Source organism: Lissotriton helveticus, chromosome 12 (genome assembly GCF_964261635.1).
Source record: "Lissotriton helveticus chromosome 12, aLisHel1.1, whole genome shotgun sequence".
Taxonomy (NCBI): Eukaryota; Metazoa; Chordata; class Amphibia; order Caudata; family Salamandridae; genus Lissotriton; species Lissotriton helveticus.
In genome coordinates this window covers 77,763,739-77,777,503 of record NC_136073.1, presented here as the reverse complement: position 1 = coordinate 77,777,503, position 13,765 = coordinate 77,763,739, and the positions used below count along the sequence as shown (strand labels likewise).

Below are 13,765 nucleotides of genomic sequence, written 5' to 3'. Positions count from 1 at the left end.
AGAAGAAATCCAATGATGTCAACAGGTCAGCACCCACCTGGAAGTGCTTTACGACTGTTTGAGGTGAGCCCATCTTCAGTAGCTAGTCGTCGAGGTATGGGAAGACTGTAATTCCCAAACTCTGTAGATGTGCTGCACCCACCTCCTTAATGAACACCTGAGATGCACTAGTAAGGCCAAATGGGAGCATGGAGAAGTGAAAATGCTCTTCGTCTACCTGAAATTGCAGGTAAGGGCTGTGAGTTTGCAAGATGGGAATGTGACAAGAGGTGTCCTGCAAATCCAATGCCACCAACCAGTCTCCTGGGTCTAGGGCAGACAAGACTTGGGTCAGAGTGAGCATTTTGAACTTGAAGGGGGCAAAGAGAGGGGATGCAGCGAACGCACCAGTAAGTAACAAGAATAGTAGCCAGTCCCAATCCCTGATGCCGGCACCCTCTCAATTGCTCCCTTTGTCAAGAAAGCCTGAACCTCTTCATGGAGTACAATCAATCAATCAATCATATCATTTGTAAAGCGCACTACTCACCCATGGGGGTCTCAAGGGGCTGGGGCAGGGAATGCTGCTACAGCTCGAAAAGCCAGGTCTTGAGGAGTTTTCTGAAGGTCAGCAGGTCGTGGGTCTGCTGTAGGTGGATGGGGAGGATGTTCCAGGTCTTGACGGCGAGGTGGGAGAACGATCTGCCGCTGGAGGGCGCTCTTCAGAAGCGGTGAACTGTGGCAAGGGCGTGGTCGACGGAGCGGAGCTGGCGGGTGGTGGTGTACAAGCTGAGTCGTCTGTTGAGGTGCGTTGGTCTGGTGTTGTGGTGTGCCTTGTGTGCATGGGTCTCTCAGGTGGGGTGTGATGTGGCTGCAACGGGGGATGTCGAGGATCAGGCATGCAGGGGCGTTCTGGATGCGTTGGAGCCGAATCAGGAGTTTGGCCAAGGCTCCTGCGTAGAGGGTGTTTCGGTAGTCCAACTGGCTTCTGACTAGGGCCTGGGTGACCGTTCTTTTCGTTTCAGTGGGGATCCACTTGTAGATCCTGCAGAGCATGTGGAGGGTGTTGAAGCAGGAGGAGGAGACGGCGTTGACCTGTTTAGTCATGGAGAGGGTGTAGTCGAGGAGGACCCCTAGGTTGCGTGCGTGGTCGGTGGGTGTTGGGGCAGTTCCCAGTGAGGTTGGCCACCAGTAGTCGTCCCGGGCCGAAGCGGTGGATCCGAGGATGAGGACCTCCGTCTTGTCCGAGTTCAGCTTCAGTCGGCTGTTCCTCATTAATTCAGCAAAGGCCTTCATTCCTTCGTGAAGGTTGGTTTTGGCGGTGTGGGGGTCCTTGGTGATGGAGAGGATCAGCTGGCTTTTATCGGCGTAGGAGATGAAGTTGAGGTTGTTCCGACGGGCGACGTGGGCGAGCGGTGCCATGTAGTTGTTAAACAGAGTTGGGCTGAGGGATGAGCCCTGGGGTACACCGCAGATGATCTCAGTGGCTTCGGAGCGGAAGGGGGGAAGGCGGACGCTCTGTGTTCTGCCGGAGAGGAATGAGGTGGTCCAGTCCAGGGCCTTCTCTTGAATCCCGGCGTTGTGGAGGTGTGTTCATAGTGTGTGGTGGCAGACCATGTCGAAGGAGGCTGACAGATCCAGGAGGATGAGGGCCGCCGTTTCTCTGTTGTCCAGCAGGGACTTGATGTCATCGGTGGCGGAGATGAGGACAGTCTCAGTGCTGTGGTTGCTTCGGAACCCTGACTAGGAAGGGTCCAGGATGTTGTTCTCCTCGAGGTAGCGGGTCAGTTGTTCGTTGACAGCCTTCTCGATGACCTTTGCCGGGAGCAGGGAGATAGGCCGGACGTTCTTGAGGTCCTTGGGTCCGCTTTGAGTTTCTTGAGTAAGGCGTTGATCTTGGCGTGCTTCCAGCTCTCCGGGAAGGTTGCTGTCTCGAAGGAGGTGTTGATGGCTTTCTGGAGATGGGGTGCGATGGCTGTGCTGGCTTTGTTGAAGATGTGGTGTGGGAATGGGTCTGACGGAGATCTGGAGTGGATGGTGTTCATGATCTTGATGGTGCCGTCATCGTTGATGTTGGTCCAGGAGAGCAGGCGGATGGTGGTCATGGGGGCGGTGGTCTCGGTGGTTGTCGGGGCGGTCGTGGCATTGAAGCTGTGTGATACCACTCATAATTGTTGTGGCACAGAAAAGTGATGATAGAAGTATTGCAACCTCTCTATAAAGCTGTAAAAACATCAACCAGAATCTAGGCAATCTGAAGTTATTGATATTAAGGTTGCTTAACATATTATGGATAGTAGTAGTTGCATACCTTGTCCAGTATTGGTTTTTCTCTTGTAGGTATAGGTTGTGGCTGTGTTGGAAGCTCAGCAGAGGCCTTGCTTAGTGAAGTGCAACCTAGAAAATGCAGAGTCACTCCTGCAGAATTAAAGATGATAGGAGTAGTCACCTATTTAAGTAATCCTTCTTAGAAGGTGCTCGGGCAAGTGTCCCATAGATGAGGTGAACATCAAAGTTGTTGTCAATAACTAGATTGTCGTCGACAATGAAGGAAGCAGCAGCCTGGATAACTGCATCATCAACATGTCTTCACTGATCAGTAGGAAAATTATAGAGCTTTGGATGACTCCTCGTTCTTCCTCTAAACAGGGTAGCATCCTTGGAGGGAGCATACTGCAAAAGTCTCTCCTTATGTTTGAGGATTCTAGTCAAAACAGGCATGGTATACTTTGTAATCATTTACTTAGTGGTGAGAGTGACAATGATATGGGCACTCTTAAGGATAGTGCAAGGCCACAGGAAACACAGAACCTTAAGAAAGACCTTTTCATTTAAATGTCTCTGGCATGATATCATGGGAAGTTTCCATAGACCCAAAACCCCTAAAACCATCTCCACGAGGATAGGCTTCGGGCGGAAAAAGAAAAAGTTTGTAAAGTACACTAAGCCTAAAGGGACTCCCTCACATGCGACTTACAGTAGAAATCTGTGCTATGCTGGCCTCTAAGGTGAGTGGAGTGTTGAGCACATTCAAGCAATTGAACGTGACTCAGTGAAGGTGAATATACGCTTATATAACCTGAAAACAGTTCTTTGCCTTTAGGTATATTCTTGATGTTTACTGCTATGTACAGAATTAGCCTGTCACTCTAGGAAAGATCCAATGCATGAGAAGCATGATACCATGATACATTACACTGTAAATTAGTGCCTTCTCTGCAAGGATTTGAGCAGGTAGCACAGGTGCAATCAAAACACTTAGTAACAAAAGAGAGAGTGAGGGAAAATATACGAGCACTATGTGAGGTGGGAACTCCTGGTCCCCCAAACAATTTACAAAAACAATAGAGGAGTAACCCCTCGTGGATAGAGAATTGTTTCTCTAATTATGAGCTTAAGTGCTCTAATCAGCACAATATGACCCAACCTGTTGCTGGATAATGCATATCCTTATAGAAGACCCCTCACTCACCAACCTAGTTGGTGACATGCTTCATCATCGGGGTCCCACCCCATAGGCCGAGTGCCTATAGGGTGTGCTGCGACACCTGACTACAGTGGAGCTGGTTAATTTTTTTCTTTTATGTGTTCATATCTATCAAAAATGTGTTTTAAAAAGGGCCAACACTACTCACTGCAAGTATTTTATTCTTGAGTGCTTGAACCCGTGTTAAAATAAAGTGTGGCACCTGTGCCTAATTAGGTAGGCTTTGGTGTCATAAGTAGTATTGAAAATATAAAAATAGCAAAAGTGTGCTATGTGAATGTGAATCTTACAAAACTATTGGTTAAAAAGGTCTACATGTTTCAACCCATAAATCCATTCAAGGGTTTTCGTCAGGACCGTGGTATTTTGAACTGGGTGGTCCGCACTCGCTAAGGAGCGTCCTGCCCTAGTTCAAATAGGAGACCGCAAATTACGGTTTCATGAAAAAAGGGTGCGTTTTTCCTTAGTTGGGAAAAAACCTGTAAGGAAACAGGAAAGCAAAAGACAGGAAGGGGTCACATACAAGGGTAGACAAAACAAATGTACCACATTTAACACATAGGTTTATGGTTGTTACCCCAATCATATGATCAATGTATGGGGTCATGCCAGCATTTAGCATCAAGTGTAGGGTCCATCTATTGCGGTCGTGCAACAGTACTACAGTGATAATTGCCGGATTGTGCCTTTCAATCAAAGGACCAGCGCCAAAAGGAGAGGTGTCGAACTGGTTTTGGCGTCAGAAAATATTGTGTGAAAAAACAAGGGGCCGGTATATAGGAGAGTGATCTATATCGTGCTGCGATGTGGACGGCTGCCAAATGTTGTTTGTGAGCAGTCGTGTCATTGCCGCCATAATTTATGAAAGCGACTTATTTTGTTATTTGCTTACGCAAGATCCGAGTACGAACCAGAACAAGCCCAAACCTCAACAAGCAGGGCCGAGCAATCCGAGAACTTGATAACAAACCTTGCCACCAGACCGCTGAGTGCAGATGAAAAATCGGTCCTAAATAAGGGCTTAGGATTTGTACCTACAGCAAATCTAGATAAATTTAGACTTCACTGTGAACTCTCGTCATTCTTCACTTGATGCTAAATGCTGGCATGACCCCATACATTGATCATATGATTGGGGTAACAACCATAAACCTATGTGTTAAATGTGGTACATTTGTTTTGTCTACCCTTGTATGTGACCCCTTCCTGTCTTTTGCTTTCCTGTTTCCTTACAGGTTTTTTCCCAACTAAGGAAAAACACACCCTTTTTTCATGAAACCGTAATTTGCGGTCTCCTATTTGAACTAGGGCAGGACGCTCCTTAGCGAGTGCGGACCACCCAGTTCAAAATACCACGGTCCTGACGAAAACCCTTGAATGGATTTATGGGTTCAAACATGTAGACCTTTTTAACCAATAGTTTTGTAAGATTCACATTCACATAGCACACTTTTGCTATTTTTATATTTTCAATACTACTTATGACACCAAAGCCTACCTAATTAGGCACAGGTGCCACACTTTATTTTAACAAGGGTTCAAGCACTCGAGAATAAAATACTTGCAGTGAGTAGTGTTGGCCCTTTTTAAAACACATTTTTGATAGATATGAACACATAAAAGAAAAAAATTAACCAGCTCCACTGTAGTCAGGTGTCGCAGCACACCCTATAGGCACTCGGCCTATGGGGTGGGACCCCGATGATGAAGCATGTCACCAACTAGGTTGGTGAGTGAGGGGTCTTCTATAAGGATATGCATTATCCAGCAACAGGTTGGGTCATATTGTGCTGATTAGAGCACTTAAGCTCATAATTAGAGAAACAATTCTCTATCCACGAGGGGTTACTCCTCTATTGTTTTTGTAAATTGTTTGGGGGACCAGGAGTTCCCACCTCACATAGTGCTCGTATATTTTCCCTCACTCTCTCTTTTGTTACTAAGATTTAGGCAGCGCGCAGCTGCGAGAGTCTAAAACACATTAGATATTGCACCACACTGGCCAAACCCATTGATAACATGGCCGAAAACAGGGCCTCTCCTATACCTCTGCTGAGATAGAGGAGATAATGAGTGACCTATCTGTGTTTGCGGATGCAAACATAGCACAGAGCATTTCCACAAAGAAAGACTGGGAAAATTTAACAGAACTCAAGAGGAACAGAATCAGGACCATTCTACACGGGACGATTCTAAAAGAATATTTGAGCAACAACATGGCACCAAAAGGGTTACTAGTTTCAAATGCACCTCGCATCTTCCTCGAAGATGAAGTATTTCGAAAGGACTGGGCAGCTATAGCGTGCCACTGCACGCATGACTGGATAGTACTGATCCTGAAAACAGCCCTAAGACTCTCAGAAAAAATCCAGGTAGAGATCCAGGTGACAGAAGGCAATATGAAAGCTACCATTACAGGTTTCAAGAAGAAGCTTGATGAGCTGAATAAAGAAATGACAGATTACAAAGATAACCTGACACAGCAGAAAGTGCAGAAATTCCAGAAAGATTTAAAAAAATTCTCCATGATTAAGGCATACCCATACTCTGATCCAGAGTTCGCACCACCGTCTAAAGGAGAAGACAACTCAGACGCCTCCAGCAATGCATCAAGTAACACATCTAATTCCAGTGTGAATTCAAGTGGAGGAAATACCAAACAAAGAGGGAGAGGAAATGGTAGAGGACAGGGAAATTGCCCACCTTTCAATCCAGTGCCAATGCAAGGGCCACCTGACCCTTACTACCACCCACAAAGTATGCCAATGTATGGATGGCAACCACCCTTCCAGCAACCATTCTTTCAACCCAACCCCTACACACCGCCTTTTTTATACCGGGGCGGAAGAGGACGGGGAAGAAGAAAAAACCAGAATCAGGGAGGACATGTACACTGGGCACCGGAAGATCCGAGTACGAACCAGAACAAGCCCAAACCTCAACAAGCAGGGCCGAGCAATCGGAGAACTTGATAACAAACCTTGCCACCAGACCGCTGAGCGCAGATGAAAAATCAGTCCTAAATAAGGGCTTAGGATTTGTACCTACAGCAAATCTAGATAAATTTAGACTTCACTGTGAACTCTCGTCATTCTTCAGAACATTAAGACTAAAAGCTTTCTTTGAAAAAAGATCCAACACAGAGGAAAACCCGGACCCTAATGAAACGGGACTGAGGAACAAAGCCACATTTACCCCACCACCACATCTGATTCCCGTGGAAATTTCCACTTTCGAGCAAGCCGTGTTCAATGAAGTTGAGAATACAAAACCAAAGAAACCATTCATGAACCTGACCAACCGAGAAAGGATCGCCCTTGACAATTTGCGAAACTGCGAAACCATTATCATTAAGCCTGCAGATAAAGGCGGAGGCATTGTCGTGCAAGATCGCACAGCCTATCAAAATGAGTGTCTCTGACTTTTAGCGGATCATAACAGCTATCGCAGACTACCAATGGACCCAACAGAAGACCTGAAAAGTGAGATAACATCACTAGTAGAGTACGGTGAAACTTAGGGCTTCATATCAAAGCAGGAGGCAGATTTCCTTTGTAAAAGCGAAGGTAAAATCCCCTACTTTTATACACTCCCAAAAATCCACAAAAACAGGATACCACCGCCAGGCAGGCCAATTGTTTCTGGTCTTGGTTCGGTTCTGGAACCACTCTCGCAATTTTGCGACGTGTTTTTCAAATCTATGGTGCAAAAAACTAGCACATACCACAAAGACACAAAAAGTCTATTACAGATTCTAGACCAACTCACCGTGGACAATGACACCATCCTGGTGAGTTTCGACATTGAGAGTCTGTACACCAGCATCCCCCAGGATGCCACACTGGAAGTGCTAGAACGAGCACTAGAAAAAGAAGATTGGACTTCTAGAACACCCAAACAATTTGTTCTAGAATGTGCCAGACTAGCACTCAAAAGAAACTATTTGGAGTTTGAAGGCCAGATATTCCTTCAGACGGGAGGGACATCCATGGGCAGTTCTTTTGCGCCGAGCATAGCGGGATTGTATGTATATGACTTTGAAGAAAAATACATTCTCAATGATACAAACCCCTACAGTTCCAACATCCTACTATGGCGTAGATACATCGATGATGTGCTGACCATATGGAAGGGTACCGAGGAATCCCTGACCTCCTTCTTTAATTGGATGAATACCTGTGACGATCATTTGAGGTTCACTTATGAAAAAAACATTGCCACCTTGGTCTTCTTAGACATAACGATTACAAAAAAAGAGGGCAAACTGACCACTGTTACCCATTATAAGCCAACATCAAAAAATAACCTACTACGATTTGAAAGCTTCCACCCCAGACCCTTACGTGAAAATTTACCGTACGGGCAATACCTCAGAATCCGTAGGAATTGCAGTGAGTTGGAAGACTATAAGAAACAAGCCCAGCATCTCACTCAAAAACTTCACAACCGAGGATACCCAAACAGAATTCTCCAAAAAAGCCAAAAGCGAGCGCGGAACCAACCACGTGCAGCTTTATTGGAACAAAAAACCAAGACCTCGGAAGAAATCCCCTTGACCTGTGTTACCACATATAACACCATATCCAACGATGTGTCAAGAATAATAAAAAAGCATTGGAACATCCTGAATACAGGCAAATTGAAATGGGAAAACCCCCTTTTTTCGTTCAAAAGGGCACGAAGCATAAAAGATGCAGTCGTCAATACTAGACCCTTAAAGGTGTCCCCAGAAAAAGAAACACAAACGAACCTATGGGGCCTACCAAAGGTGACAGGCCACTATAAATGTGGAAGTTGCAGCGTTTGCCCATTTACCATGAATACCAAAACCTTACATCTGGAACCAAACAAAATCTGGACAATCAAAGGGCAGACCAACTGCAATAGTGAAAACGTCATCTACAGACTAACATGCCCCTGTAACCTACACTACGTAGGAATGACGAGCAGGAAGATCAAGCTACGCATCGGAGAGCACAGAAGCACCATTAGATGTAAAAAGACTAATACAAAGCTTACTGAACACTTTCTGTCCGTAGGTCACACTCCAGATGACCTTCAATGGACAATCATTGAACAAGTCAAACCAGGTACAAATCTGACCCAACGTCTATTCGAAAAAGAACAGAGGTGGGTTTTCAGACTCTCCACTCATAAATCCAGTTTGAATGACAATATACCGTGGAACAGCGTATTGACATGAGTGGGGTCATTATTATTATTTTTATTCATAAGATCAATATACCGAATAGCTATTTTGCCCGGATGCATCGGCAAATAGTGGAGAATCAACCCGTGAAATTCCTTTTTTCTGTCCTCTGTGTTCCCAAAAACTCTCGACGTACATTGCAAGTCAACATGATAATGTCCGTCTTATGCTAAAACATAAAGAAAGTACGATCACCATAGCAATGTAAACAATTGATGCTGGTGAAAGAGTAGTCCCTCTACCCTTTCTATCAAGCACCCTGATTGGCTACCACCGGACCACGTGTCAAGACCACGTGACCCAGCCATGCCCAACCAGGAAATGCGACCGGGTTTACTTTACCGACAGCGCACGAACACCCCAGCCAGTCCTCGGGGCACGTCTAGCAGGAACCAAGTAGGTTTTCGGTGTGACGATCAGAAGTTGCAAGTAAGTACACGCGGGCCGACCAGAATGCGGAAATGATTTACCGCAAGTTCCCATAGGCTGTACTTAAATGCCACAACTCGGGCAGCTCACGGCTGACACTTGGCATATGTTCTTTTTATCACTTCACAGGAGACGGACTCTTGCCGTCTTGGAAACGCTGGTGCCCATGAAGCGGTAGTTCCGCATCTAAGCGTAAGCAAATAACAAAATAAGTCGCTTTCATAAATTATGGCGGCAATGACACGACTGCTCACAAACAACATTTGGCAGCCGTCCACATCGCAGCACGATATAGATCACTCTCCTATATACCGGCCTCTTGTTTTTTCACACGATATTTTCTGACGCCAAAACCAGTTCGACACCTCTCCTTTTGGCGCTGGTCCTTTGATTGAAAGGCACAATCCCGCAATCATCACTGTAGTACTGTTGCACGACCGCAATAGATGGACCCTACACTTGATGCTAAATGCTGGCATGACCCCATACATTGATCATATGATTGGGGTAACAACCATAAACCTATGTGTTAAATGTGGTACATTTGTTTTGTCTACCCTTGTATGTGACCCCTTCATGTCTTTTGCTTTCCTGTTTCCTTACAGGTTTTTTCCCAACTAAGGAAAAACGCACCCTTTTTTCATGAAACCGTAATTTGCGGTCTCCTATTTGAACTAGGGCAGGACGCTCCTTAGCGAGTGCGGACCACCCAGTTCAAAATACCACGGTCCTGACGAAAACCCTTGAATGGATTTATGGGTTGAAACATGTAGACCTTTTTAACCAATAGTTTTGTAAGATTCACATTCACATAGCACACTTTTGCTATTTTTATATTTTCAATACTACTTATGACACCAAAGCCTACCTAATTAGGCACAGGTGCCACACTTTATTTTAACAAGGGTTCAAGCACTCAAGAATAAAATACTTGCAGTGAGTAGTGTTGGCCCTTTTTAAAACACATTTTTGATAGATATGAACACATAAAAGAAAAAAATTAACCAGCTCCACTGTAGTCAGGTGTCGCAGCACACCCTATAGGCACTCGGCCAATGGGGTGGGACCCCGATGATGAAGCATGTCACCAACTAGGTTGGTGAGTGAGGGGTCTTCTATAAGGGTATGCATTATCCAGCAACAGGTTGGGTCATATTGTGCTGATTAGAGCACTTAAGCTCATAATTAGAGAAACAATTCTCTATCCACGAGCAATCAAAACACTGCCAAAACTTTGCAACAACTTTCTTACCTCTATGTTGCCACCAACACGAGCCAAAAGTGGTGGTAGAGGTTTATCTTTTTCATTCCGCAACTGCCGGCGGGACTGTCGGCGCCCTGCAATGAGAGAGAGAGAGAGAACACTCCATATCATAAAAGCTTGAAGCCACTTATGGACACATCTTCAGAAAAGGCCAAGAAAGCAGACAAATCTGAATTGGTTGAAGCACTGAGTTAGAGACAGTTGTGAACACAGCCCAGGTAAAGAAATTAGTTAACTACCTCTACCTTCAAGTATCCAGCATTAGTGTCTATCCTAAATTAACATGCTTAAATCACTCTCTGTTGTCACGCCGGGAATTGCTAAGGTAACTTTAACAGCAGTAAACATTGATAAAAAGGCCATAGGCCTTAACAAAGGTATTTGGTTAGGAGCACATCCATTTGATTTACAATTATCTGAGCTCCGACCAATCAAGTGCAAGTGTTAAGCCTACTTTCCCCTGAAGCCATCATAGCTCAACTTTTATAGAAGAAACTGTGACTAGAGCATATAACAAATGAGACTGACCAGGGAGGAGGGAAGATCGGGAGACATTGTTTACTACGAATGCGCTACAACATATTCCATTACAACGCGGTCATTACAACAACTGCGTTGGTTTAACGCGAACCATTACATCACAAGTCGTTTTAACGACTTGCTGTAGGGGGCGCGCTGGTGTTGGATTTACAATCCAACACCTTCCCTGCTGTTGCACAAACTGAAGTAGGAATAGGAAATAATAGTTTTCCTAAGTCCAGCACGCGATGTAATGGTTCGCACTGAAACAACGCAGTCGTTGTAACGACTGCGTTGTAATGATCTGCGTGAGACGCGCATTCATAGTAAAGAGACATATTCGGGAGGATCGCATTTGAATTTATAAAATATACAGATGTTGGAGACCTGGAGTTAATGGTAAGTAAAAAATGTCTTCTTCAACATCAGATTTTTCATATATTCACATGCTTGTTACCCAATAGTAAGTAATGCTTGCATCCATGCCAACAGACCTAATTCAGGTGGGAGTGTTATGATTTGTGAAGCCAAAAACAACTTTATTTTAGCTGTCTCCTCCTTAAAATGACCTCTGCTTCAATACAAGTCAACGTGGAAAATACAGTACCAAGAATATGGATCCAAAGAGGACTTGTCGACATTTAGTGTTTGTCCTAGTAGGTGAAACAGAAAGATACAGAGAACAGTACAGGCTGTTGTCTCTTCTCCTGATGGCACCTTGAAGAGCCAGTCATCCAAGTATGGGTACACTCAATGACTGAGGAAGACAGCAACCGGCAACAGGAATTCAATAAAGATTATTGGTGTGGATATGAGCTGAAATGAAAATCCTTACATTGGTATGTTATGTTATCAATTTCTTGTAAAGCGCACGTTCACCGGGAGGTTTCATGGCGCTAGCTCTAGCGTGTGCTGGGACCGTAGGAGGAGTTACACGTGGGCCTGTGTAAACAGCCATGTTTTGAGCATTTTCCTAAAGCTCAGGAGGTTGTTATAAGATCGGGTCTCTAGCGGAAGGGAGTTCCAGAGTCTGGGGGCTAAAATCGCGAAACTGCGGCCACCCTGTAGCTTAAAAGAGGGGGTGGTCAGAAGTTGGAGGTTGGCGGAGCGAAGGTTGCGGGAGGGGGTGTACCTAGGTAGGAGGCATTTGATACATTTTGGGCTCCGGCCATGAAGAGACTTGAAGATGATACATGCCGTCTTGAATGCTGTATGTTGGGGGATGGGGAGCCAGTGGAGTTTTTTTTAGCAGGGGTTTGGCAGATTGCCATCTGGGTAGCTGATGGATCAATCTGGCAGCCTGATTCTGGACTAGCTGGAGGCATTTACAGAGGAAGAGTGGTAGGCCCAGGTATATAGAATTAGCATAATCTAGTGTGATAGTACCAAGGCTATCACAACCTGAATCAAAGCTGAGTGGGTGAACATACGACTGATCTTCCTAATCCTGTGTAGCTGGAAGAAGCAGGTGGAGACAACTGTGCCTACTTGGATTTTTAGAGATAGGTCATTGTTAAAGATTACCCCTAGACTCTTGACCGAGGTGGATGGGATGGGGGGAAAGCCAAGTTTTGCTGGCCAGTAATGTGGGCCCCAGAGGGTTTGACTGTTCCCGTTCAGGACTAGCTCGGTCTTGCCGGGATTCAATTTCAGATGGTTTCGGTCCATCCACTGGTAGATGTGGAGCATGGTGCCCTGGAATTCCAGGATTGATTTAGGGGAATTATCTATTGTGAAAATGAGCTGTAGGTCATCCGCATAATTAAAAGTCGTAGTTTTTCGTTTCTTCAAGGACTGAATCAGGGGTAGCAGATACAAATTACACAGCAAGGGAGAAAGTGAGGATCCCTGAGGGACCCCACATGTAGTGGTTAGCTTAGGTGCAGTGAAAGGGGTTAGGCATACCGCTTGAGTGCGGCTGCTGAGGAAAGACCCAATCCAGCTGAGAGCTGAGTCATGGATGCCAGCCTGTTTGACACGGTCCATTAAGATGACATGGTCGACCGTGTCAAACTCGGCCGAGAGATCTAGAAGGACCAGAGCCTGAGGGATGCCTTTATCAGCATTACCTCGTAGGGCATCCAATACTGCTAGGATTACTGTCTCTGTAGAGTGAGCAGGGCGGAACCATGCTTGGTGAGGGTCTAAGTAGTCAGACTGCTCAATAAAATTAGACAAGCATATTGCTACATGGGTTGAATGACCGTAGCCAAGTAGGGGAGCAGGGAGATGAGCCTGTAGTTGGATAAGTTCTGGGGGTCCGCTCCTGGTTTCTTTAGGTGAATGCTTTGGGGACCCTGCCCTGAGAGAGGGATATCCTTTAGGATATGCGGGGGACAGCAGTCCCTGGGGGAGCCAGAGTTCACCCTGGACAGTAAGACCTGCAGAGACTGGGCATCTATGAGGGGAAAATGATCTAGAGTGTAGCGATTTGATATCATGGCAGGGGGCCTCCTTGGGACAGGAGCTAGGGATACTGGCTTTGATGTTAACAATTTTTTCCAGAAAATAATTATTTAGGGAATCACACAAGTCGTGGGTCGCAATGGGTTTGGGAAAAATTCTCTCTGCATTGGATAGCTCGTTCACTATGGCGAAGATATCCTTCGATCTATTGTTGGAGTTTGTGATTCTCGCCGAGAAGTAGGTGGCTTTGGCTGAGATAATGGCTTTTTTATAATCTTTGCGGGCAGTCAGGTAGTGATGTTTTCCTTCAGGGGTATAGGTGAGTTTCCATTTCCTCTCCTTTTGGCGGAGATCTAGTTTTTGAGCTCTTAGCTCAGAGGAGAACCGTTTCTGAGCTTCAGAACGGCGGGTGAGTTTGAGTTTTTTAAGCGGGCGTGTTTGTTGCTGGCTGCTAATAGCCAGGCTGAGATGT

The 13,765-nt window shown here is 45.5% G+C and overlaps 1 protein-coding gene across 8 annotated transcripts in view; it reads right to left on the bottom strand.

Moving 5' to 3' along the window:
• Positions 1–13,765, bottom strand: part of CHD3 (chromodomain helicase DNA binding protein 3) — a 1,139,027-nt gene that overhangs the window by 293,008 nt on the left and 832,254 nt on the right. For all 8 annotated transcript variants that reach the window (XM_078670235.1, XM_078670239.1, XM_078670240.1 and 5 more), the window contains one exon: positions 10,357–10,442. In XM_078670235.1, coding sequence (XP_078526361.1) covers positions 10,357–10,442 — 86 coding nt within the window. The remainder of the gene's footprint in view (positions 1–10,356; positions 10,443–13,765) is intronic.